Source organism: Xiphias gladius, chromosome 5 (genome assembly GCF_016859285.1).
Source record: "Xiphias gladius isolate SHS-SW01 ecotype Sanya breed wild chromosome 5, ASM1685928v1, whole genome shotgun sequence".
Classification (NCBI taxonomy): domain Eukaryota; kingdom Metazoa; phylum Chordata; class Actinopteri; order Istiophoriformes; family Xiphiidae; genus Xiphias; species Xiphias gladius.
Window position 1 is genome coordinate 12,426,738 of NC_053404.1, and position 26,985 is coordinate 12,453,722.

At 39.6% G+C, this 26,985-nt stretch overlaps 1 protein-coding gene across 1 annotated transcript in view; it reads left to right on the forward strand.

Annotated features, from left to right (window-relative positions):
- Positions 1-26,985, forward strand: part of eya1 (EYA transcriptional coactivator and phosphatase 1) — a 61,935-nt gene that overhangs the window by 18,830 nt on the left and 16,120 nt on the right. The window contains exons 3-11 of the mRNA XM_040126843.1: positions 11,532-11,659; positions 13,872-13,949; positions 15,948-16,014; positions 16,352-16,497; positions 17,405-17,527; positions 22,092-22,174; positions 22,761-22,947; positions 23,578-23,720; positions 24,448-24,531. Coding sequence (XP_039982777.1) covers positions 11,536-11,659; positions 13,872-13,949; positions 15,948-16,014; positions 16,352-16,497; positions 17,405-17,527; positions 22,092-22,174; positions 22,761-22,947; positions 23,578-23,720; positions 24,448-24,531 — 1,035 coding nt within the window. The 5' untranslated portion in view covers positions 11,532-11,535. The remainder of the gene's footprint in view (positions 1-11,531; positions 11,660-13,871; positions 13,950-15,947; positions 16,015-16,351; positions 16,498-17,404; positions 17,528-22,091; positions 22,175-22,760; positions 22,948-23,577; positions 23,721-24,447; positions 24,532-26,985) is intronic.

Genomic DNA, 26,985 nt, shown 5'->3' on the forward strand with positions numbered 1-26,985 from the left:
AAGAGATTGTCTGAACTAAAATGTGGTTACTATATTTTATATAATTCATAAGAATTCATAAGATAAATGGGTATTTCGCTTAACTCAAAACACGTTCTCCTTGTTTTGTTTGGAACCAAGATGGCTGCAACATTTAGTTCACTCTGTTCATTTAAGTTGAGTTGTGACGTCCACTGAGGTTAACCATTTCCTTTGTTCCTTGCTCTCTGTAGAGGAAAGCTCCAATGTATTTCCATGTTGAGGTGTTCTGTGTTTACTTTTATCACTGTTCCTCAGCGACGCAGGCCAACCTGATGTTTGTTTGTAAGGAATTCAGGCTTCACTTCGAACTTTCATTCACCACATGAAAGCACTTGACTTGCTACTAATTTACCTTGAGGGACTTCAAAATTATCTGTCTGCTCTGCCAAAATCTTTTTTTGTGGTGACAACTTGTTATCATCAAAGATTTTCTTTAGAGTTTAATGAAAGCCTGGTAAATCGATGGGTTAATGTTATATTGTATAAACTTGAATACTGGAGGTGAAATTACATGTTTTTTTGGGCCTTAAGATGATGCTGGTTGCCTTTTTTTAATGTTTTCATTGCTTTAGCTGTCATTGTTGCTATGCAAGTTGCTTTTTAGTTAGTATTATAGAGTTCACCTCAAAACACAAGTAGCGGGAACAGAGGAGGAATGAAATGGTATTGAAAAAGATTTTGAATTTCCCCTACCAAACGTATGTCACTCTGTGGAGCTTGGTTATTTTCAACAGTAAACTATGCACATTGAATAACTCAGGAATATCCAGTATCTAGCACTTACAGAGCTCTTTGACAAATTGCTATGCAGCAAACTTAATGTCTCACTTGTGTCAGGGGCAAGGCAGGGAGGGAGGTTTGTGCAGTTAAGAGCTTTTTTTTAATGTTCTCCTTAGTCAATAGGTGAACACTTCACCTGTTAATGCCTATATAAATATATAAAAACTGTTATTTTATCCAAAGTTATCCTAAGGTCAGATTTCCCTTCTTGGAGGAAGGTTTTGAGTGTAATGCTCTGCTGAGACTTATGTCAAAAAAGGAACTTGATCCGCCGCAGTGCGTGACATTGTATAAACACTGTAATAGCTCTACCCAAACAAATTTGCAGCATATGCATATGAAAATATTGCAACTGTGTCACCAGGGTGTTAGCATTTTGTTTCATCTGTACCATTTGATTCCTTGTCACAGCGTTCCTGCTCCTTTCACACTGTTTATATATTCTTTGTCAAGATAAGTAAACTCACTTTACCGAGATGTCCTCCTTTGTGGAACAACAGGGGAAAAACCACCACAGTTTAGGATTTAAACTTTCCAAGTACTAGGATTCCAGTTAAATGTATGTTACCCCTCCATTCTTTATCTCGAAAAAACGGAATCAGCCATTTGGAAGTGAGTGTATTTTCATGTGTGTGAGAAACTGAGTGGATAACCTGTTGGCAGTGGAGGACAGTGCAGACCTCTCTTCACTCTAAATTGCAGGCAGGCATCCTTGCAACCCCACATGAAGACCATTGAGTCCCATCAAGATAATCCATAATAAAGAACAGCTTCACATTTAATCTTAGCTCACTTCTCAAATTTCTTACTTGATATAGTTTTTGGCAAGTGGCATTTTATTGCTGATGTCAGTTGGACAGTATCAGTGCATCTTTTGTTAAACTTCCATGTGGCAGATGTAGAAGGTTCTAAGTTTTTATAGTTGCAGTTTTTCATTTAACTGCCTTGCATTTAATACTGTCAAACATGAAAATAGAAAAAGTACTAGGTTGATTGGAGCCTTGACTTAAAACATACCATACAGCACTGCATGCAGGAGAGTATGAGGAAAATCTGAGTTTAGTCATTGAGACATTAAACAACTCTGGATAATGACACTATAGAATTTGAAAATAACTCACTTGCAAAATTGCATCTCGAGTAAATTTCATACAGCTGCTTATTAAAATAGAGAGCAACAGAGTAAATGCAGTAACTCAATTGGCAAGTGTACCTGCCGCTATTAGAAATAGTTACTTGAGAGTCCCCAAGCATCTCTTAGTCAATTGAGTTATCAAAAACCTGTTGAATTTGCAATATATTTCATGCTCTGATATTGAAACATAAGCCTATGGATTCACCTATGGGTAGCTGGTATGGAAAAGGAGGTAGCACTTGCATTTCCAGCAAGTCCTCATCATTACTGCAGTGTACTTAAATCAGGAGCACTGCATCTCTGATCTATTTCTGTCAGCTCCTTGTTGACTACTACTAAACAATAGTTTGTTGGTTTTGAATTGCTTTCAGTATGGGTTGTGAACTCTACAGTTGAAATGTACTAATTTATCAGTTCCTTTTTGATTGAAACAACATGTTGTGTCAATTAATAAAAACAGATTTGATTATGCTCTTTTAGTGACACATATGATACATTTTTATTTCTTGTCATCACCGACTGACTAGTAAGTAACAGAGACATAGAAGCAGTGTGTACATAGGCCAACCGCTTACACAGTATACTATTCTTTTAGCCGTGGGTGTTCTTTTTCCCTCAGCACCTCTTTACCGAAGTAACTGTATGGTTTCCTCTTTCTTGAAAATCATTTTTCAGTATTATAGTTGGTATTTCACCCTCAGTTTTATTATGTGAAAATTAAAAAAAATTTAAAAGGTCCGTTGCCCTCTAAACCATTCATTACAAAGAATTGATATTCTTGGTGGAAAAATGGCATGACATATTAAAGCAAAAGTTGCACAAGCCTCATCACCAGCTTAAATTATCACAAGTTTGAGCTCATCAGTAGCAGCATGGCCTTGTGTAGCAGCTTCGCACAGTTAAAATAATAACCTGGAGTAGACAGAAGGCAGTCATTACCTTGCACACAGACGTGGTGTCTATGTGTCGACGGAGGACTTCCACTAGACTGCTCTGAAGACAGACAGAGCCGAGATATTCGGCCGCTGTTAAACCTCCGGCTCCCCATCACCTAAGCTAATGACCTGCATCCTTGTTTACCCTCTAAAGTCCCTCTATGACAGAAAGAAATCCAGCAGTGACCTAAGACTCACAAAAGAGAGCAAAAAAATGTGGTTTGTGGTGGAAAAAAGAGCATAACAAAAACAAGAGAGAAAGGGGGAGAAGAAAAGTGTGGGCCCTCGGGGTGTGTGAGCAGAGCCTGGTCTTCCAGTGGACAGGCAGGCCAATGGAGGGGTCTGCCATTTCATTGTCTTAGTCTCCAATGATACAATCTGGAGAAGGCTCTATTGCTTAAAGCTTTGAGTGAATGACATATGGGGCGCTGGTTTGAGGCACAACTCCCGCGTGCCTCCTCCAGACCCCAAGTCTTCCTATGAGAGAGCACAGAGCGACTTTTCTGCTTTTTCAAACAGCAGCAGCCTCCCTCTCCCTCCCTCATTCACTGCCTTTCTCCCTCCGTCCCTCCCTCACTCTCTGTCGCTCTCTCACTCTCTCTCTTTTTTTCCCTCTTCCTCAGACACTCACTAGTCACTGCCTGAAGCAGTAATCCGACAACTCTCTTTCTCACTAGGACTGGGTCTCCTGAGATACCGCGCAGGTCTCCATGGGTTCCAACACCTAAAATGAAAAAGAAAAAGTAGTCTTGTAGTTTACATTTTTTGTGCTACAGATTCTACCAACACCTGACGAACTGTTTTAGAAAGTTTGCTGTCCATTCTGCTGGACTGAACGATCTCTCTGTAGAAGATTTTTTAAAAAGAAGATATAAGAAGGGATAAACACACAGGGATTCAACTATAATTGTAGTGAGTATAATTTAAATTTCTTATTTTTTATCTGTTGGTGGTCTTTTCTTAATTTGTCTAATTTTTGAGTAGTTAGTGCCAGTGTCAGTTAGTGCGTGCGTGTGTGTGTGTGTTTGTGTGTGTGTGTGTTTGTGTGTAAATATGTCTTTCATTTCATAAATTTGCATCAGCATTTAATTTAAGATATAATTACCAATTAAAGCATTTATGTTAACAAAGTGGTTTTCTGGACTAATATTGTCATTAATTGTTAGGATTAAAAACAGCACCTACAGTACTATATCTTTATTATTGCATGAATTGTAATAATGTAGGGCTATACAAACATTTATAATAATGGGAATAATATCAACAAAGAGGAAGGGTTTAATCTTCACATGGGAGCTGTAATTCATTGATGTTGATAGATAAATATCTAAAAAAAATTTGCTCTGGGTGAATGTATAGTTTTAATTTAAGTGAAAGTAAATACAACCCACATCCCAATAAAGAAGTCAATCTAAAAAAGTAATATGATGTTCTTTAAATAACAATTTAGAGCTGCATGTTTGATATTTTCTAAATATCATACAATAAGTTCTATTTGTATATTACATACAGTGTGCTGATAGGTTCGCAAATTTTAATTCTTGTTTTTTTACAAAAATCAAAAGTCTTCATTTGTAATTGTAAATGACATTTGTTAAAAAAATTCTACTGATAAGAGTTTGCATTTCAAAAATAATGAGTTCACTTGTAATTAAAAATAAAATTTTAAACTGCAGAAAAGTCATCTTCATTAGCATTGAAAATAATATCATCAGTGCAAATATAAAAAAAATTCCTTTTCAAATAAGGGATCCTTTTCTGTTTGGCCCAGTTTACATTTTTGATCAGGCAAGGAAAACATGCTGGTCCCTGCAGGAGTCTCTTTTCGACTGGCAGAACAAACAAAATCAACACAGTTTGAGCAGTTGACATCTAATGCCATCTGCTGAGGCCAGGAATGCTGCAAGGAGACCTGAGAGGCTCTCAGCGTCTGACCAAGACAACAGGCCTCGAATCCCGGCCGTGCTGCGTCTCCGCTCGCCAGTATTTCACGTGTAGTGAAGATGACTCACCCACTGTAATCATGAGCCTCTCTAATTGAAGGATGTTCTGGTTTAATGTTGTGTGCATGATCACAGGCTTACATCGAAAGTCAGGGAATTATTGTGTGTGTGTGTGTGTGTGTGTGTGTGTGTGTGTGTGTGTGTGTGTGTGTGTGTGTGTGTGTGCGTGTGTCTGTGTGTGTGTTTGAAGGGCATTTAATCTCTCTGAAATTGTAATTTTTTTTTCCTCTGTGCTTTTTCATCTTCTAATTCATGTCATTTTCAAACGCCAGCCCTTTTCAGTGTTTACAAAGGTGTGTGTTAGTAGATGAAAGAGAATAAATAGAAAGGTTAGGATAAGCTAGTGAGCCAGACTGCTTGCAGTGTGGCCTCCACTCCGTGTACACAAACATGACAGTGTGTGTGTGTGTGTGTGTGTGTGTGTGTGTGTGTGTGTGTGTGTGTGTGTGTGTGTGTGTGTGTGTGTGTGTGTGTGTGTGTGTGTGTGTGTGTGACCGCCTGTTACAACCATTCACTCACACAATAACCTTATTTATCCAATTAACAGATAATGATTGGGCTGATTTGGGGCTGTTTACACTGTGTATTTGCTTTACACAGGGAGAGATCAGCGTCTCTCTGCCTGGTTCTGGAGCTTCATGCATTTGTGGCAGCAATGTGTTCAAGAAAGATGGGTTGGCAGTGACTGGGGCATTGTTTGCCCAAGGTCTGATGCCTTTCGTATGGATGTGCCTAGCCGGCCGAACCCTTGTTCTCTTCTCTCAGAGATGCGATTGAAAATGGTGAAAGACAGAGAGGGCTAATTGATCCTGCCTCCCTTGGCTATTAGCGAGGAAGACGGAAAGGGGGAGAGAGAGCGCGAGAGACAGAAGAAGGAAATAGGTGACCTCCTATTAAGTAGCCATACTGGGCGATTAGTGAGCAGGGGTTGTTTACTAAATACTGTGAGTTGTTATTTTGTTACCACACCACTGCTTGGATCTAAAATACGTGTCTGAAAGAGCAGGAAATGAGCTTTAAAGATTTCTGTTGATTTCCATTAAAGGTCCTCAATCACTAATATCCATTTGTGTGTTTGTTTGTAAATGGCAATATATTTATGTACAGCAAGATAATAAGGAATCTGCTGAGCTGTATTTCTAAACAGAAATTGTATTCAAAGGGACTGGATTGTATTACAAGTGTGTCTGTAGTACAATGTCCCTCTACAAAGATCATGTTAATTTTTTTTGCTTTGTAAAATTTCAAAAAGCATAGATTTTATCACCTTCTGCAATATTAATTTAAACTAAGCAATTTTAGAATTTATTTGCTTCCTATCCTGCATAGATAATAATTGCATTCAAATAATAGATCACTATCTCAGATTTGAGAGAATTAGAATAACAAGTCACAAGTATTAAGGTGATATAGTCCTTAAGATTGGTCGCTGGACTTTCTTTTATCTTTGTGTTGTAAAGCCTCTATCATTCTATGGTGGTCACGGTGGTAGGCAGGTTGTGATAAAATGTGCACCTTAAATCTTGTTTGATGGCCCCTCAAAGGCGAAGGCCTTCTGGAAATAATTTTGAAGGTTGAAGAGCACAGTATTAACAGATTTAATGTAGCTATTGAGTGAACTGCTGGAGAACCATGTCACATTGAACCAAATGAGAGAGACAAATTGCACATCAACAAACAACACATTTGTTAATAATTGGGCTTTTAAATTAAGACAAGTAGAACATTTTAAATTGTGTATAAAGCACCATGTGGTTCCATAATTTGTCGCCATCAGTCTCATTTGTGTGCTCCGGTTAAAGATGTTGAATATCCCACACCACTATATAATTACATATAAATATGGAGTACATGGAATATAAAAATAAAAAGCAAAATTTCATTTTTATTTAAAATTATTTCTGTTTAGATATGTGTTTTATTAAGTGTTCTAGTGCTAAAGCAACAATAAATTTAAGCAAAAACTTATTTTTTTCTCAGAAATCAGTATTTAGAAAAGTGCTGTCATTGTTCAGAATTACACCACCATGTAATTTCAAATTTCCATTCATTTTATTTCAAATGTACAGCAGTTGCTTTATCTTAAATACTTGGGAATTTTAGGATGACGAAACACCAAGCTGTTTAATGTTGCATTCATTGGCAACCCTCATTTTTTTCAGCCACGTATAGAGACACAAGTGAAGTGTAGCATTTTGTAAACTGTGCCTAATTCCACTCACATCTGTGTCCAATTGTTGTCTGCATCTACATTCTTTGTGAGTGGATTTATTTTTCCTGGGCCACCATGTGGATTCAGCTGACCAGCTTAAGTGGGGATTAGTTGTTTTAAAGCTAGATTTTGATTAAAGCATTGTTTTTCAATAGTTGTAACTCACAACACATGGCTTACATAGTCTGTAAAATTCAAAGGACTATGGACTTTGCCCTATAAAATTAATATCTATTAAAAATGATACAGGGAGTGGAGACTGGAAATAAACAAAGCATATTCAATGATATTTCTTTTTCAGTCACATCTTCAGTTTGATCATTTTTGCTTGCAAAACTATTCATTAATATGTGAAAATACTTTGAAACAAAACTAAAAATTTTTGCAGTTGATTTAACACCTTCCTTGTAAAAAAAAAAAAAGAAAAAAGGTAACCCTCACCTGTATAGTAACACAGTTACATTCAGCAAAGGAGAAGAAAATGGTTTGTGCCAGGACTGACAGCCTGCATGGTGAGATGATCTATGCTAAAAGCTTGGCTGTGACTAAGTTTACCTTTGGAAACGCAGGTCTTGAAATAAGGAGAGCGAAACAAAAGGGCATGTTGTGAGGCATGTTGTGGCACTTCTTTTTTTTTCTTTCTCTTGATGACACTTGCAGCACTTCATCTAGCTGGGCTTTGTTCTTGTTAGCTTCAAAGACCTGGCAGTTCAGGTTGAACTAAGAAGCACATCAAAGATGCTGAATGAAGCCTTTATTTTTAAACAATAAATATTTAGCGTGGTAGAAGAAAGGCTTGTTTTTGCTTTTAAATCCCTGCCCCCCTGCCTTGTCCTCTCCCGTCTTCCTTGCTCCCCCTCTTTCTCTTCACCTGGCTTGTTTCACCTGCTGGCAATGGCTGACACCAGCATGGTAATGGCTTCATTGACCTGCACTGCTGAACAGAGACCAGCCATTACACATGCACACACACACACACACACACACACACACACACACACACACACACACAATCATACCACATCAACCCACCACAGCACTCTCTCCACAACTTCCCCCAACTCTGTGATCGCTGTTAAAGTGCTATGGCAAAATGTGTTTCTCTTTCTTCTTTATGGCTCTTACCTCTATGGGCTTTCTTTTCCATTGATATTTTTGTATTTTTTACATCCCCTCTGCATATTACAATATGCGGAAATGCCAGGAGGAGGCACTGCTGCTGTCCGTGGCTTCTTAAGTGAGGATAAAAATATAATGGTTATTTTTGTTAAGATAGCTGTACCATAAGCAGTGGGAAAGAAGGCAAATTGTAAAGCTGGAATGGTATTCATGAAGGCTTTGCCTTGGTGTGAAGAGCAAAGCCTATTGAAAAAAAGAAGGGAAAAAAAACTTAAGACCATGCATGTAGCTCAGGTTACCCTGGCTCATGTAAACAGTCAGCCATTAAAAAATCATGCCAGGATTTTGAAAAAAGCATTATATGTCTTTTTTCCCTTTTCCTGACCAGTTGAATACCTTTGACCTTTTTTTGGACCCTGTATTCCCATGGTGGGCTGGAGTCAGTTCTAATATAGTGTTATAGTCATGCGAGTATATGGCTCTGCTTGATGTTTGGAGAGAGACAAGCAGAGTGAGAGTGGACAGCAAAATGTAACTGTCAGCTAAAGGAGAGTAATAGAGGCATTCGTAGCGTCATAGGAAACATATGTGGCTCCATATGCTCTCTGTGTTCTTGTTTCCAGTCTCCTTCATTGTCTGAGATGCACCACTGATCTGGGGGCCTCTAAAGTGCCCTGCATGTGTGAGTGTGTGTTTATGTGTGTGTGTGCATTTACACCACTGATGTGAAGGCCTCTGAGGTGCCCTCTGCATGAGTGAGTGTGTACACATGCAGATATACAGACATGAATTATGTGTCTCTGTTAGCACAAAAAAGACATAAGCAGAATTTTCATGTTGCCACAGACAAAGAAAAGATTTATATAATGTCTGTGTGAGTGTGCATATTATTCTCTTTCAGCTTTTCTGTCCATTGTGAATAGACTGTGAAGTAGGAAGTTGTGTATTTCTGTACTGTGCCATGACCCCAGGTTGGGGCAGGCCCGCCGAAAGCAGCCCTGACGGTCATTAGGACCTGTCAGTATGCTGGGATGGGAGTGCTGATAAATTTCAGATAGTGTCAATTGCAGATGAAAGATCTGCTGAAGATGCTAGGGGTGTCACACTTGACTTGTCTCTTCTCAACAAGTCCCATCTTCCTTCCAGCAGCAGGCTACCTCAAGCCCCCCCCCCAGCCTACGTTTACCACCCCCACGCTTCCCCCCACCACCCCACCCCTTCCTGCTTACCTTGGCTAAGCAGCTTTGCATGTTGATTGGGGGAGGGCTAATCCAGTTTGCAGCTGTCGTAGACCAATGATGAATCACCTTTCCGTCATTTGGCTGTGCTCCCCTTGCTCAGGGAGGAGGGAGGACCTGGAGCAGGGCTGTAGCTCGGAAAAAGACAATGTGCGCCTCTGTTCCTTCGTTAGCCCTCTCTTCCCATTCTGCTCCAGAATAACAATAATGTTTTCTCAGACAAGCCCTTTTGTGTCATGGATGGCTCTGGACTGTGGCATCGAGCTGCAATAACAAGGAGTGGCATTGTTTCTGCTGGGGCAGGTGGAGGCAGAATAAAGAAAGAGAGTGTGGATTGAGAGGAGTTAAAGCCATAGGTCCAGGTAAGAGTACAGTTGAGCCAGTGCCAGCAGCATCAGAGACATGTAGCGCTCTGCTTGGCATCAGCGATCGCCTTAGACACTCTACTAAACAACTGTCAACTTCTCTCAGTCTACTGTGTTGTCTGATTAGAGATAGTGTTGGCTTTTTAGCCAACAGCTAATGAGAAAAAAGTTTGGGCAAAGGAGGAGAAAACAGGATTAAGTATTGAGTGTGAGATGAAGAAATAAGGTTAGTTTATCATGGACAGTCCGTAAGTGCTTATATTTGCACCTCTGTGTTGTTGTATGCTTGGAGGGTGTGATATTTTTAGGGGTAGGAAGTAAATTAGTATACGTTTGGGAAAAGGATAATGCAGCCTTCATTATTGGAGTGTGTGTGAAGAAGATTATATTTGCCTTATGTATGATTATTTTTTTTAATAACATTGTTTAATACTTGTATTTTGGGCTTTTTCGTTTGTAATGTGATGCTGAAAAATCTACATTTTCTATTAATAATTCAATTGGAGTTGAACCGCAAAGAAAGGGCTGCATTTGCCAAACTATACTGCAAAGAATCATTATATCATAACATAATACAATCTTAAATACAGTAAATGCATATCATAATTTAATCTTTTTATCTCATAATTTTTGGTTTCTTTCGTGCCATCTGATAGCACTCAGACTACTTACAGTTACTTGAGCATTTATATTTGTGGCCTTGTGTAAAAGGCCAGTGTTTATCGATAGCAGAGATACCCAGAACCCTGGAATGTAATTGGAAATGGCAGTATAATGTACTAAACATTTTGTCCTAATTTCATTAACTCACTGTTGCAATGGTAACACTGGCAGAGACAAATGGGGTCTAGAGTTTGTGGCTATACTGTTCAAATCACTGATGCCTCCTTTTTTACTCCATTTTCTATACTCGATCAAATCCTTTGAGCGCACAAATGAGAAGATAGAATAATGTTTTCAGTGGCGTGGTCTTTTGTATAAACACAGAAACAATTAAAGAGCTTGCCAGAGCAAACACATGCCTCATGAGCTTCTCATCTGCCCATCACTGAGGCATGGGCTCATAATCAAGCAGAGTGCTGCACTTTTAACAGGCATATTAACCATTGCCTCAAACCAGCAAACATCTGTTAACAGTCTTCGATACCACACAAAACGATATACACTTAAAGCCATTTTTGCTTCAAGATAAACCAGAGTAAATTGATAGTAAACTTTTTGTGTTCACATCATGTAAAACAGTAACTTGTTGTGAGATTTCTGTAATAAGATAAATTGAAAACGTTCTTATGAAAATGTTTCGAATTAATTTCATAGTTTGGAATAACACTATTTTTCTTTGTGCATTTTAGAGTGTGTGTCACATTTTGCCATGTATACTTTTTTCATTTTCACAAGTATTTTTTTTCATTTAGCATCACATAAAAATGTGATTTTAAGATGAACTGAAAATATCACATGCAAAATATGGCCATTAATAAAACTGCAGTGAATTTTACACTTTAAATGCAATTGTAATAGAATATTTTTATACCCAGCAACATATCCATAATACTTAAGGTGTTCTTTACTTTGTAGTAGCTTATCATCAAAATTTTAAATCTGGACCACTGTATTATGTATATTGTTTACACAGCATTGCATTTCAGAGCTGTGCGTCTTCCCTGAAACCAGAGCAATAATTGTAATTTTATTTGGTGTGTGCATGTGTGTGTTTCGTCAGGTCTATGGAAATGCAGGATCTAGCCAGTCCTCACAGCCGAGTAAGTGGAAGCAGTGAATCTCCTAATGGTCCCAACCTTGACAACTCACACATCAATAACAATTCCATGACACCCAATGGCACTGAAGGTATGTGTGCGGTGCTGTTACTCTTTAGTTGTTTTCTCTGCCTTGTATGCTATTCTAAATATACAAAAGCTGAGAATGGTGATAGAAACTGTATTGTAACATTCAATGCAAAACTGACTTTTTTTATAAAGTGAATAAAGCTAATTCAATGTTGTTGCGTCACAATTTGGAGTGTTTTTAATTTTTGGGGGGATGGATTACCATTACTTTTTTTTGCTATAATATAATATTAAACAGCCAGTAAAAAATGGAGAGAATGGACTTTATATTTGCTGAACTGCATTGTTGATTATTTTAGACCTCACAATTTGCTGCCCTTACATTTGTAGCTGAAAGATTTCAGTGACTCTTCGTAGTTTTTTTTTCAAGCGACTATTAGCTGTTTATTTAAGTTACCATGTAATTATTCAAAGCCTACAGCATGGAAATGATGGAGTTTTGCATGAGGGTTCTGTTGTAAATAGTTGTTTACTCAGGTGATTAACCTGTGCTTTAAATCTGTGCCTTTGTTTAGTGAAGCAGTCCTGCCCATGTCACAAACCAACAAGTTATTAAAAACATCTCTCACTGTCACGTAATCTTTAGGTCTTTGCTTTGAGCTCAGGGTTTATTTTTTTGTATATTTATGACACAGGACCCGAAGACATGGTGCAGACTGTCATGTGTCCCATTGCCATTCTTTTTTTCCCATAGGGGATAACATCACAATGCTTACCACTGCAGACTGGTTGTTAGGTTCTAACTCACAGTCCGCTGCAGGTTTGTCTACTCCTGCCTGACACAATGAAAGGACAATACTTGGTGTTTTCCCCAACTCAGCTGAGAGCAAGAATGAAAGGAGTCTTTGTAGTTTACATTTTTGAACCACCTGCCTCACTCATGAAGAAATTATAATTTGTATTTTTCTAAAAGTCCCAAAAATACTCTATTTATCAGCTGCAAAATTATAAAGTCACCTCAACTATTGTGCCTTTCATTCAGAAACTCTTTGGTATATGCTGTAAGTGTTGCCCTATTCTGTTTCAAGCATGGTTTGACATGACTGGATTTTTAGTCCATTGTTAATGAATGTTCAGATTGTGAACCTGCATAATGTGCATTTTGTTTTCAGTTGAACGTTCCTTGCCGTTTCATGAATACAGTGCTTATTGTTTGCTCTGTGAACTGAGTGTGTGCTAGTTTATGCATGCACCTTACCACTATTTTTTCATCTGTGTGTTGTTCAAAAGAATTGCCCCTCGTCAACATATGTTTCTGCACTGAACGAGAATAGCGAAAACATGTAAAACATGACAGTAAATGGCTTCTTCAACCATCAGGGATTCCACTGAGCATGACTCGCTTGCCCACATTGTCAATTTGTTTTGCCAAAAAAAGGAAAAAAGGGGAAAAAAAACTTCCAGCCCGCCTGAAGTGAAATGGATTGATTTCAAAGATTCCTGAGCTGTCAGATAGCTGTGAAATTGTCCTTGCAGATCTATTGCTAAGCTGTATAATGGAGTCAAGGTCAAACAGCATTCACTACACTCTTAAAAAGATTTTATACACCGTACATTTCCTTGACATTTCAATTGTATTTGTATTTTTTTTTTTATCATTGACTCATAACACACATCTACTGTAATGATTTTTATTTCATGCTACATCTAAGTATTGATCATTCATCATTAAATAAAGTGATAATGTCAGACATTAGTCGACATTAGTTTCTTTTGGGAAGTAGAATTCGCTGTCAAATTAAAGTCAGATTTATGTTGCTCTTGCAAAATAGTTAAAATACATTTTTGAAATGAAGAAATAAGCTTTACATAGGAAAATGTCTCCAAGTTGACAGATAAAGATCAGTGATAAAGATAAGGCTAAATCTCTTGAAATATCAGATAAGTCCCTTCAAAAATAATTAAATATATTAAAATAAAGAGATATATAGAAATCAATGGAACTAATACAAATGTAATATATAATATTTATCATTCATTTAAATTTGCTGAAATTATTGTAAATACTGTTGAAAAGTTGTTTGACTACTTCCTCCCACATCTGCATTTTTGTTTTTAGTTAACTTTTTAATGTTTTTTAAAACATAATTTTGTGAATGCGAAAATCTGAAAGGCTAGTGTAGTTAGACATTAAAATGATCGTTTTTCTTTTTCTTTTTTTTCCAGACATTGATTTGGTGCATTTGGTGACAATGTGGCTTCTTTGTTTGCAGTTAAAACCGAGCCAATGAGCAGCAGCGAAATCGCCACCTCAGTAGCAGACACCTCTCTAGACAGCTTCTCAGGATCAGGTGAGTGGGGAGGACTGTTTTGTTTGTGTGTGTGTGTGTGTGTGTGTGTGTGTGCGCGTGCGTGCGTGTGTGTGCGCATTCATGTGTCTGGTCACTTCTCACAAACACACACACACACAGCTGCTGAACTGATTAGTGAGAGATGAGCCTAGAGATAGATGACTGATAAGCAGGGCCTCAGGAAGTGTCCCTGCAGCTAAAACTCCGATATAGTATGTGTGTCTATGTGTGGGTGTTTAAGAACAAGAGAATCTTACCTTTGTCAGCACATATTTATGCTGTGCTTGCTTGAACGTGTCTGTGTGTGTGTGTGTGTGTGTGTGTGTGTGTGTGTGTGTGTGTGTGTGTGTGTGTGTGTGTGTGTGTGTGTGTGTGTGTGTGTGTGTGTGTGTGTGTGTGTGTGTGTTAACACTGCTGGTTCCCATGCCAGTGAGGAATGAATTATGACCTTTAATGCACTGAGCCTGTCTGTCCAGTGGAGTGACATGGCGTCCCAGTGGCCCTCACTCTCCAAGGGCTGTTACCCTATCACCTTGTCAGAGCCATGGTTTTCACACCCTGCTCTCAGCACGGGAACATCAGACACATACACACACACACACAAATGTAAACACTGGCATTGCCATTAAATAAAACCAAGCCCTCTTAGTATAATGAGCATTGTAAGAATTGTAAACGAAGTAATCACTAATGTGATCATTTTTAGCTTGTTTCTTTTTTCCATCCTGAGTGGTATCTATGTCAACCTGCAGCTCTCTGTTACGTTTTCTATAAACCTTTATTAATAGCATTGCATCCAAGTGAGCACGGTATTATCTTGCTGCTAATTTTCCTGTTTTTCCCTAACTGTTTAACTAAGTACTTGATACTTTAACGCTAGAAGTGCATAAATCACTGGTATGACTTTTGTCTGTGACAGTAGTAATGAAATTTAGTAATCTTATACCCCATATCCTCCACAGGGAAACCCAAAGCTCAGTTCAGAAGAGCAGGTTTTGTCCAGTGGCAGGTGCTGCTGATGTGGGAAAAGAGTTCAATATTAATTACGTGTGTTAGGGGTTACAGCATACAGTTACATATAGTTAGCGCTCCCCCGCAACCAAATGCCATATTTTACATGTCATGACCAATTAGACAGATGTTTCAAAACTGTGCCTCTCCATGGCAGTTAAATATGAGAACTGATTGTTGCCTATATGAATTTGTTCAGGTTTTTAATTAACTGTGAACTTTTGATGAAATGTAGATGTCTTATCAAACATAAAATGTGCAAATTTAGATTTTATTTGAACTAAACTACACGTACTCTTTCAAAATTATTGATTCAATTTAAACCAATAATGATACTTTTTAAATACAAGAATCAAGTTGGTAGCTGAGGTCTTGCAGGCTGGATCTCTTGTTTGTTAGGAATTTTTAACTTTGGTTAGATTTTATTTATATTACTTTTTTCCAAAATTCATATTTCAAATTTTTGGAATTGAAGCCTGCAGGTAACACTGAGAACACTGATATAAATTCACATTTTCTTATTAACAAGAGTTAATTTGGGATTTTACTTTGAAAAAGCAGTACCATGGAACCACATAGCCGTACGCTTAATGAAGGAATGATTGTGCAGTAGCACTCATTACCTGCAATCAGTGATGTCACTTCCAATGTGGTTGTGGAATTGAAAAGCCCAGGCAACTGAAGCCACAGGCCGAGACTGATTCAGACCATCCTGTGTGTGTTTACCCCAGCGGTAGTCATAAGAGCCCAGAAGTATCTCAGAGATACGTGGGTCAGCAGAAAAACCTGGTGTTCTTACCTGATTATTTTACTTCATTATTGCTCTCCGGTTTTCAATGTTAAATAAGGTTACTGAAATAAATAGAGTAATGCAATGTGATTACTGTTTTCTAGGAATCCAGAAGTTCTGTTGGCAAAAGATAATATTTACCTTATTTCTTAATGTTTAAATATGTGCTTGCCTCTTTTCTTTTTAACTCTCCTCAGCTATTGGAACCAGTGGCTTCAGCCCAAGACAAACTCACCAGTTCTCTCCACAGATTTATCCTTCCAAGTAAGGCTCCTTTTATTTTTCTTTAAAAAATAAGCAGCATCCAACTTCGTTTGGATGTTTAATTAGATCCTTCTGTTAGATCGAGGGTTCTTGACTGGCTTTGTTTGCTGGGATGTCTGCAGCTTGCACACTCTGAAATCTGTTGTAATTATCATCTTGCAAAAATTTCCTTTGCCATTTATTGTTCTTTCACTATGTATATGATCTGTGCGATGCTATCGGTCTTACAGCTTGGCTCAGTGTTTAGAATGAAGTAGCACAATCACAAGGAATTTGTCAGTTGGCGAAGTTTGTATTTCCTTTCTCACTTTTGTCTTTTGTTTCTTTTCTCAAATAGCAGAACATATCCGCATATTCTTCCTACTCCTTCATCCCAAAATATGGCTGCGTATGGGCAGACGCAGTACACCACAGGAATGCAGCAGGCTGCAGCTTATGCTAGCTACCCCCAGCCTGGACAGCCGTATGGCATCCCAGCTTATGGTAAGATTTCTCTAACACAATTCATAACCTCCTCTTGTCTTCTTAAATATGCCTGCTAATAATGTCAGTGTTCTATAAATTGAATGCATGCATAGAAAGAGAAACTTACAGCTAAATATTTTTTCCTTCCTGAATGTCAGGACCAAGACCTTGCTCATGACAAACCATGTTTCCACAATTCCTCCTGTAAAGCAAAACCAGGAGAGATGCTGAGTTCTTGTTTAGTGCCTGCATATTCTCTTCTATTGCAATAAAATGGAATTTGCTTGTCAAGCTGTTCAGTTAGATCTGGAAGATTAGTGATATAAATCTGAAAACAAAAACTGGTTTCCTCTGGCACTGCAAGAGAAAGCACAGAGTACATGGCTCACTGTAGGCTTTATTTGTCCAAAGTCTTTGGAGTGTTTTGACCCCAAAAGACTCCCCAATATGTGGAGGAATTTATAGTGTTTATTTTAATGGAGCCCTGCAACCTACCGTTGCACAGAAACTGCATCGTGACTGATTCAATATAAGCACTGGGCAGTTTAACTCACAAACACAAGCAAAATGTTTTATTACTTGTGCATCTTTTCATAGATGACTTATCTTACATGATAATAATAATGAAGATGACATAAAATCAAACAATCATAGTCCAAACATACTTTTTAGTTTACAGTCAGGCAGACGATTGCTTTGCAGTATGACAGTACCCAGTGCAAGATAATATTTCTAAACAACTCTTGAATGAAAAAATCTTTAATCAGATAATCACCGCTTGTCCATTGTGATTAGTGTGTTATGCTAACAGACAGAGGCTGTGTCCCTTTGCTGTGTCCAGTGTAATTTAAACCTCTGTGTTGACTGTTGTCTGTGCATCAAACCGATCTGGTGTCACTAACCAATTTAGGTCCATTGTGGGCAGGCATAAAAACGGAAGGGGGTCTGAGCCAGTCCCAATCCCCAGGACAGACGGGCTTTCTAAGCTATGGCTCTGGCTTCACCACGCCGCAGACTGGACAGGCCCCCTACAGCTACCAGATGCAGGGTGAGGACGTGTTTGTGAATCCTTCAACATTTTCTCTGTGCATTTCCCGCAAATCAGTCTGTGTGTTTGGTTAAAAGCAACGTGAGATGTAATCACTGTCTCATAAATTTGACAGCATTCAGAATTTTACAATTGTAACATTTTTGCAGCAAAATAGTTGAAATGGCTAACATCATGATTGGTCTACAAAACTAAAAAACTGATTCATTTTCAACAGCAATCTAGAAATACCTAGCTTTCGTGGGAATCTGGTTGCTAGTGTGTTTTTTCCTGTTTTGTTTGGGTTTTTTTCTTTCACTTAGACCCGCCTCTTTCTGTTTATCTATTTTTGTCCTTTGAACTTCATTGTCAAAGTTCTCATCTACTCTGTCCTTACTTACCTATTACTTTGTATAAATTTATTAGCTTAGCCTAATTTTAGACTGCTTAACCTAAACCAAATAAATTTTATTCTAGTCTTTAAAAGAGATTACAGAAAATAGGTCTCTGTCCCTGATTTAATAGCAAGCAGAGCCAAACTGATTCACAACATGGCCCTCGCCCTCACCCTGGAAGATGGTTGCATCCCAGGAGTCGTTATGTGCAGCCACAACGGCTTGCCTGCCCCTCCTCTCCTCCTAAAAGAATCAACACAAATCGAAAAATGGCAGGCTCTTAGGAGGCACCAGCCATGTCCCCACTCCCCAGCCTTTGTTTTTTCTCTTCCCTGTGATTATATTTGTATTTGTTTAAGAGCAGAAACTATAGACATTTATGGCCTTGAAACCGATACAAATGACTTGTTGCGCCTTTTGCTCCTTCTGTCCAATCTCTCAGGCAGTTTAAATGCAGACCAGGCCTTCTGCCATGTAGTGTTTCTATTATTCTCATTGTATTGGTTCAAAAACTCTCTGTTCCCCGATAGCACCTGCACCAGGCAAGGACAGTTGGCTAACAGCTAGCGTAGTCTTTGTGTTCTCTCCTGTAACATCTAATGTGTGACAGTAGAAACATCTCCACATGTTGTTGAAAAGCCTCCAGAGCAGCTCACAATAAATAACACCAACTCAGCAGCAGATGTGGCGTGGGGAAGCCTCTTTTCCACGCCTCTTAACCAAATACAGGCGGCCACAGCCAGACTTTTGCAGCGTACATCCGAGCGCCTGAAAAGGGAGAGGCAGAGAGGGAGAGAGAAAGAAAGGGAACAAGACACAGAGCATATGCAGCAGAATGAACAAGCTGCTATCCTGCCCTTAGTGGTTTAACTAACGATGACAGTATTATGTGCCCATTTATCTTCTAAATATTATGCTGTTGCTCTGTCTTTCACTTTCCCTCCGTCTATCTCTGTCTCTCTCTCACTCTCTCCTGATTACTCTGGCTGTCGGATGCCCCACGTAGCATTAAGTGTGTTAGTAATTGACAGCCATGTAAGATGACAGATTGACCACTATTCTGGCTCTGGGTTCTCTAACTGTGGCTCTGGCCCTCCTCCATACCATCATCATTACTCTTTCTGGCCTATTGATCTCCCTGGGCAAGGTGCCTCAGGCCTGGGTGTCCCAACCAAACACTGTTTTTCCACATCTGATGCTCCCCCTCCCTGTCAGTGTCCCTGCCACCAGCCTGTGGCCAGCTGTCAAGGCGGAGGACGATTAGATTAATGTTTTTGCTCCTTGCTTTCATGTCTGATGCCATGGAGCTTTGTGTGGGTGCTAAAGTTGAGGAAGCGAATCATAAAGGGGACAAAACTGTTTTTGTGCTCATTGTTTTGCGATCTCTTGAAGCAGTGTATTGCATGGATTGTCAGAAAAAGCCTAAAACAGATTTTTTGAGATTTGCATAGAAACTGAAAGATTGTGTTGATGTTGAGACTGAGCAGATGCTAATTAGGTGAATAATTGGATTCCAGCATTCTGTCCCAGTGGCAGTGGAAGGTGAAGAAGCTGAAGCCTCGGTTGCCATTTTAAAAGGAAAGCCCCATCTGGACTTGATAGCCTATTCCCAAGTGGGGCATACAAACTTCTGCTACAAATATTGTGCATTGATAATAGACATAGCCAATGGCAAGGGGACTGATCAAGCTCATTGTGGAGCCAGAAGGCAGGAGGGAAGGAGGAGAGGAGGGAGGGATGATGTCTGGTCTTGAGCGAGTGAACTAACTGGAGCAGGACAGGGGGAGGGAGAGAAAACATGCCCCCCAGGGAACCACAAGACCCCTTCTTTCTCCCCCTACTATAACCAACACCACCACTCCCAACAGCACAGGCTCATTCTCACTGGGCTTGCAAGAGTCCTCTCGGCTTTTATGTGGCTCCTTGTTCTCCACAGATCAACCCTCAAACCCTGCCAGTGGGAGCTTTTATGACTGTTTGAACTGTGAATTAGGCTAATTTGTTGTCCTTTGCAGCTTCACTCCTCCTTTTTTCTGCCTTTTTGTTCTTTTGGACTTTCACTTGATGTTGAACTTTCTGCGGAGAACACTGAAGTTTTAAAATTCCCCCCGCAGGCCTTGAAATATAAAACAAAACAACAAAGAGAGAGAACTGTTCTGAGGCCAAGTTGAAAAACATGGTCAAAATCTGCTGTGTGTGTCATTGCTGGAAGCAGAGAGTGAGTAACTGCACAAATAATTAGTAGATCCTGGTAATCTTGGGAGTTTGGGAGGTATTTGTTTCTCTTTTCTAGCCACAGTGCTGGGCACTTAGCTAACTGACAAGGCTAAACACTCTACTACGTCTTCTTTTTTCTGTGCTTTCTTCCATACGGTACCCTTCATGCCAACCCTCACCCCTGCCCCCGCAATTTCCCTGATGCTTCCCCCTGTTCTGAAAGCTGCTTCACGTTTGTCACGGTGTGGGAGGGCCCTCTTGATGGGGCCAATGACCAGAGGATGAAAAGAACTCCCTCTGTTTGTCTCTGGGAACAAAGGTGTAATCACGCCCCCGTTTAGGAACAGTAAATTTATCTCCCCCTTCGTTTTCACTGGAGCGACAGGCTAGCTTGTGGGCTATGGGAGGATCAATGTGGTAATAAGCTCATAAGCTTTTTTAAGAATGCAATTGTAGTGCTCATTAATGTCCCCAGTGGGTGTATGGAGTAGCAATATGTCTTTGTGTGGACAGAAATGAGTAATATAGCCCAGGAGTCGTATTTTTAAAGGTTGTTAGAACTGCTATGGCACAGATGTTTTTTTTAATACATTATTTGTAATGAAATCGGTAAACCCCTGTACCTGTTACTACTGTAGGTAGAGAAAGTCAGCAACTCCCCAGAACTTTTTATATACTGTATATAGTTATATATTACATTATTAGCATGCAGAATAATTTGCATATACTAAGCTTCACAAGTAATTATATACTAATTGCAATCATGATTTCAAAATGAATTAAACTAAAGTGCAATATTTATGCTTTGCATTTAGAGTGCCTGTGCATCAAATCAATCACAATTAAATTCTCTGACCAATCACAGGCTTTTGATCTGAGCACTTTTTTATTATTAACTGTTCTCCTTTTTATAAACATGGTTGTGGCTGCAGGCAAGAGAATTTCCACTCCAAAAGCAGCCTGTTTGACTACACTTTCTCGTCTTTTACATTTTTCATTTAAAGATTTACCAATTTGAAGCAACTTTTTCTTATAGATTTAAAGAGTACAATATAAAAATTAAGATGTGAAGATGAAGGGGTTTTTTTGTCAAATTAAAATGTTGAAGTGCATTAAAAGTACTTTTTTCTCAGAGATCATTGAATGATAATTGGGATCATTTTAGCTTTAATATACACATTTCTCTCATGCTCTCCCTGTCATCCTGCTGACTTTCTACCAGTCTGTGATCTCCTGTAAGCTGTTCCTCCTCCTGTTCCATGCCCTGACATGACGGTACAAGTGGATGGCCACTGAAGAGAGAAGTCATGCCCCTGGTGGCTACTGCTGCTCCTCTCCTCTATAACTCATGTAACGTACATTATAAAGCCATTAGATGCTATCAATCCCTGTGAATGATTTAATTACACAGGAGGACCATCCTTTGAGCAAGTGAAAAGAGGAACGTATATATTCATTGAGGCTAGATGTCAGCAGCCACCCCCCAGTGCAACTCACTCTGACCCCAACCCTCCTTCTGTATGCATCTCTGTCTCACTGAATTGCCCATGAACACCCTCCCAAAAAAAACCCATTCGCCATTTCCGCCGCCCCTTTCCCAACACAACCCTTCGGTAGCTCACAGACAACAGTCTCTTGTGTTCCTCACATTGTGCGAGCTTGGACGGCTTTGGAAGCAGGTTCTGCCCATCCCTTACCCTTCTCTGCCCTCCCCCCATCATTCATCAGGCCTGATCCAATCACTGATAAGGAAGAAAGAGGAGAAAGATAAGGTCACTGTTTGGAGCTCCTTTACCCCTTCATTTATTCACCACCTCAAGTAGTTGTTTCACAAAATACTAAACTTTGTTTCCTAACAATGTGCTGTTTCTCTCTGTCACTGCACCGCTTTGCAGTACCAAAGATTAAATAATGTCTTTTGATATAATATGGTGTATAAATAACTCAAACCTCTATTATTTTTGTCCTCAAAGGTGGTACTTTTACAACAACTTCAGGATTGTATGCAGGAAACAACTCCCTGACAAATTCGACTGGCTTCAACAGCACACAACAGGTAGCTGTGCATTTCTTCCTCTTAGTTCTATTTCTCCGATCTGGTATCAGTATGCAGCTATCAGATTATATAAATTTGAATTACAGACTTCTTCCCAGCCTGGAAATCTTTGTGAAACATGCACACTCAATATGTTACATTTCATCCGTGACATATTCAAACATAAATCAATCAGGATGTCAAAAGCTTCGTTTGCTTTTGACATCCTGATTGATCTAATGTACCTCCTCCAACACATATCTATTATGCCACAGAGGAAAGGAAGAAGGAAAAAAATCAAGACAGATCATTGTCCAGATGTAGGACAGAAGAGACATGTGTTTGCATTTATGTTTTGGAATCTGCACTGTAAAGTAGCAACTGTGGTGCAGGGCATATCTCACATTACTCTGCAAACCTCTTACTTCTCCTCAGCTCTGCTACCTTTTGTCTCTCTTTGCCTGTGCCTTTTTGATCAAAATTTTCCCTCTTACGCCACTATGTACTGGTCTTTTCTTAATCTCTCATTTTTTCTCCACTTGTCTTATCTATATCAAAATGTACCTACCTTTTTCTATTTCTGTATGCTGTGTGTATTTCTCCACAGGACTACCCCAGTTACCCAGCCTTTGGCCAGGGCCAGTATGCTCAGTATTACAACAGTTCACCATACACATCACCCTACATGACAAGTAACAACACTAGCCCCAGCACACCCTCCACCACCACCACCTATACCCTCCAGGAGCCGCCCGCTGGCATCACCAGCCAGGCCCTCACAGACAACTCTGCAGGTAGGAATCAAACCACAGGTGGCCGGGTTTCCTTGTGTAACCTGAATATCAGGAGTTTGATCCTTGTAAGAACCATGTTTTTTTTCTTAAACCAGTGGGCCACTGAGTTCCCTCCTTCTCACTGATAAGAGAGCATAAGCTCAACACCAAAAATCTTTGTTTTTCCTAACTCAGATGTACAAGTAAGAAATGATTTTGTCATAGTTAGCATACTACGGTATGGCAAGCAAGAAAAACGTTTAGACTGAAAGTAGATGAAGAATTTCCCATAATTATTTTCATTATCAACACCTAATACATCAGGCTTTAACCAAACATAATTTCATACACACTCGTCCAATTTAAACAAATTACATTTTCTAGTCTGCTTTTTCTAGTTGACATTTATTCTGTTACATTATGTTTATTAAATCAGTATGGACCACAATAGCTTTTAGTATGCGTTCTGCGACTGATTTATGATATGTTTGTTACCTGTAGGCCTGCTTAATCCTTAAATAATGTCTCAGGAAACTGTCTGTCCGGCATCAAGCAAACGGTCACTTAAACATTTTTGCTAAAAGCAATAAATAGCTCATCTTCAATACACTCTTTTTATACTCTCCTTCTTCCTTATTTCTTTCCTTTCAGGAGAGTACAGTACCATCCACAGTCCATCAACCCCCATTAAAGATTCAGATTCGGATCGATTGCGCCGGGCCTCTGATGGAAAGTCACGTGGCCGGGGAAGAAGGAACAACAACCCATCACCGCCGCCCGACTCCGACCTTGAGGTAGGGCGAGCCCGCTACCTTGGCAACAGACAGCCCCGCCCTGTCTGAGGAACATGGACACTAATCCACTTTCTATATCACTGCCACACCAGCTTTAACACTTGATGGGCATTAATAATTACAGATTTGATTCCTTAACTATAAATGCATTATTAATGCATAGTGGAATATATGACATAAAAAAAACATATATTATATAATGTTCTGGTGTATACCTCATAAATAAATAATAGGTTATGTAATTAAGCAAATCATCACTTAAGTGAATAATATATATATTCTAGTCCAGAGACTGGACATTAGCTGTGAAAAGAAAGTTACTACTGCACCATTAGCCATAAAACACTTTGATAGTGACCATATGTCAAAATAAATTCCTGGTAATTCAGATGGCCCTTCATTAATATGATAGGAATTTGAATGAGGTTAATAGCACCCATTATAGCACTTACATCATGGCATGTTAACATATCTAGTTAATTAGTTTGTTACTATTGATTAATGTAAAGGGCAAGGGCTGGAAAGCATGTGGTGGGGTGATGGGAGGAGTGTTGCAGTGACCAACCCAAGCAAATGGATCTTGGTCCCTGTGGCGCACAAATACATGCTCCTGGCCTATTGAACGGGAGGATCACCTTGCAGTCCTACAGAGTGCACCATTGATTTTGCCTCTTTTCTCTCTGTTTTTCTTTGTTTCTTTCTTCCCCCTCTGCCCCCATCTCTCCAGCGAGTTTTCATCTGGGACCTGGATGAAACCATCATCATTTTCCATTCCCTGCTTACGGGTTCTTATGCCAACAGATATGGACGGGTGAGTGACATCAGACTGTGGCAATAGCGGTGCACATTATCAGCAAAACACATAAATAATAAAGGGAGAAAAAACAGATCAGAGGGGGGGAAATTGCCATTGAGCGGAGGATAGATTTCACGGTGTCTTAGGTCCATAGTGAGAAGATAGAGCAGAACTCAGTGCACAGATAATTATTTCTTTTTTTTAATAGGTCCAGTAAGGCTTGGCAAGTATTTGACTGCTCTTTGCAGCTGTTGGAGCTATGCATGGCTGGTCGGGGCTTGGCTGTAGGGCTCACAACAGTTGCACTCTGTATGTCTATTGACACATCTTAAGTGTTCCTTTCTCCTTCAGAAATGCCACATTGTTAGTTTAATTAAGTGCTTCTCAATCCATCCTTTTCAGGCAGGGATCTCCCTGGAGACCCTGGTAGGAGAGAGTCCAACAAATGTAATTCAATCAGACCGTGTATACAGTATATATATATATATATAGATAGATAGATAGATATAGATATGTGTGTGTGTGTGTGTGTGTGTGTGTGTGTGTGTGTGTGTGTGTGTGTGTGTGTGCGTCTGTGTGTGTATGTATATCTATATACACACACACACACGCGCACACACACACAAACACACACATATATACACACACACATATATATATATATATAATTATTATTATACTGAGGGTCATTTTCTATCCCAGGTCACTTTTTATGCTGAGATAAAGAGTTTGGCTTTGCTATTTGTTTGTCCATGTAAATTGCTTCTCTAAATTTAAACTTTCAAAACAAACAATTTGGGAAATACAGCAGAATCCCATTCTCATGGTTTTGTTGAGATCATAGGTTCTATACAGCTTTCTAAGTGCGTCATCCTCTCTGCTTTCCCCATTTAGATATAGTACACATGAATAACATGACTGTAGGATCTTAACTCTTCATCACAAATTCAGGATTTTTAAAATGATAAATTAATCTACATTTCATTTTATTTTCCCTAAATGCAGCATTGGTAATCACCAGTTGTTTTGACTATGGAAGTGTGAGCTTTTGAAGTTGAAAATGACATACTGCTCCTCGTATGTCAGACAGCTTAATGTCTCCGGCCCATGCTCTGTGCCTTTTTCTGGTATGGGGGGGTGTTTGATGGGGGCAGTGTTTTGTTTTTGGGGTGAAAGAGGGCTGCCCCACGACCCTCAATTGTTTATTTACTTTATTCTCAGTCCTGCATGCTGGGTAAAGAGAGAGCTAAGGCTTAGGGAGCTGTGGCTCAGTGTTGAGGGACTCTTCAACCATACACACACAGGGTCTCCAGTGTGCTCCTCTGAAACAGGAAACACTCCTGACTCCATAAGGGCCCATTCCATCAGAGCTCAGCTATAGGATGTGACATCCGCTAGAATCCCTCTCACTCTGTTTTCTCTTTTGTTCCCTGTTTTTCTCCTCTGCTATTTCAGTCCCTTCTTTACCATTTTTTTTCCCCTCATGCTCCAACCTGCTGACAATATCACAATAAAGCAGTATTATAAGGGGGAGACATGCGTACTCACAGATACCACAGAGCACGCTACCTCAAAGGCTATCACAAATGCAGATCTGTAAACTACCTACTTGTAAAGAACAACTTCCCCCACATCCACCCATCCACCAGAGCAGCCACTCTGTCTCGTCCCCTTCTTTTCCCTCCTGTCTGTTATTCATGTCATCCCCATATTAGTGGCATAAACAAAAAAGTTACAAAACAGTTTTCCCTCTTAGCTGCTTTGAGCTTACTATAAATAGATGTGTATCTGATTGAGCGCACATTCACTTTCTCTCTCTTACTGTGACCTCCTGCCCTGTCTCTCTGACTCTTTTTTTTTTCTCTCTCCCTCATACACACATAAACACACTGCTGTTCTTATCAGCTCTTTTAATTGGCATCAAGGCAGCTCACCCTCATAAAGCTGATGGCTGAGGCCAGCTGTGCTGCCATTGGGCTGGCCAGAGCTAGAGCTTAAAATGGGTGGGGATGGGGGGTGTTATTGGTAGGGGGGGTACTTGGCGCCCCTGTGGATGGCACTGACATCTTGGGACAGGTGGTGCTGGAGCAATGACAGCAGCAGCACTTTGGCCTTCTGGCCTGCTTGTATTCTTAACTCCCTCATTGACTGATTGTTTAGGTTTAATTGGAAAGGATTCATTTGCGCGAGAGAAGACTGCCTTTTCCCACCAAACCAGCATTTAATGTTAGATCACCCAACAGCGTCAGAGTTTGGGAAGAGGGAGCTGGTAGCCTGTTTATGTGGGAGACTAATTATTTTTGATGAATTCTGACTGAAAGATTGATTCGAACTGGGAGGTTAAGAGGAAGGAGAAAGCCTCGACGTGGGGATTGAGCTCTACTTGTGTTGTTTGTCCTCTGTCATTTTAGTGAAAACATAAGCATTGTGGGGTGTGACAGCTAATCAGCAGAAAGCTCAGGTGTTTCT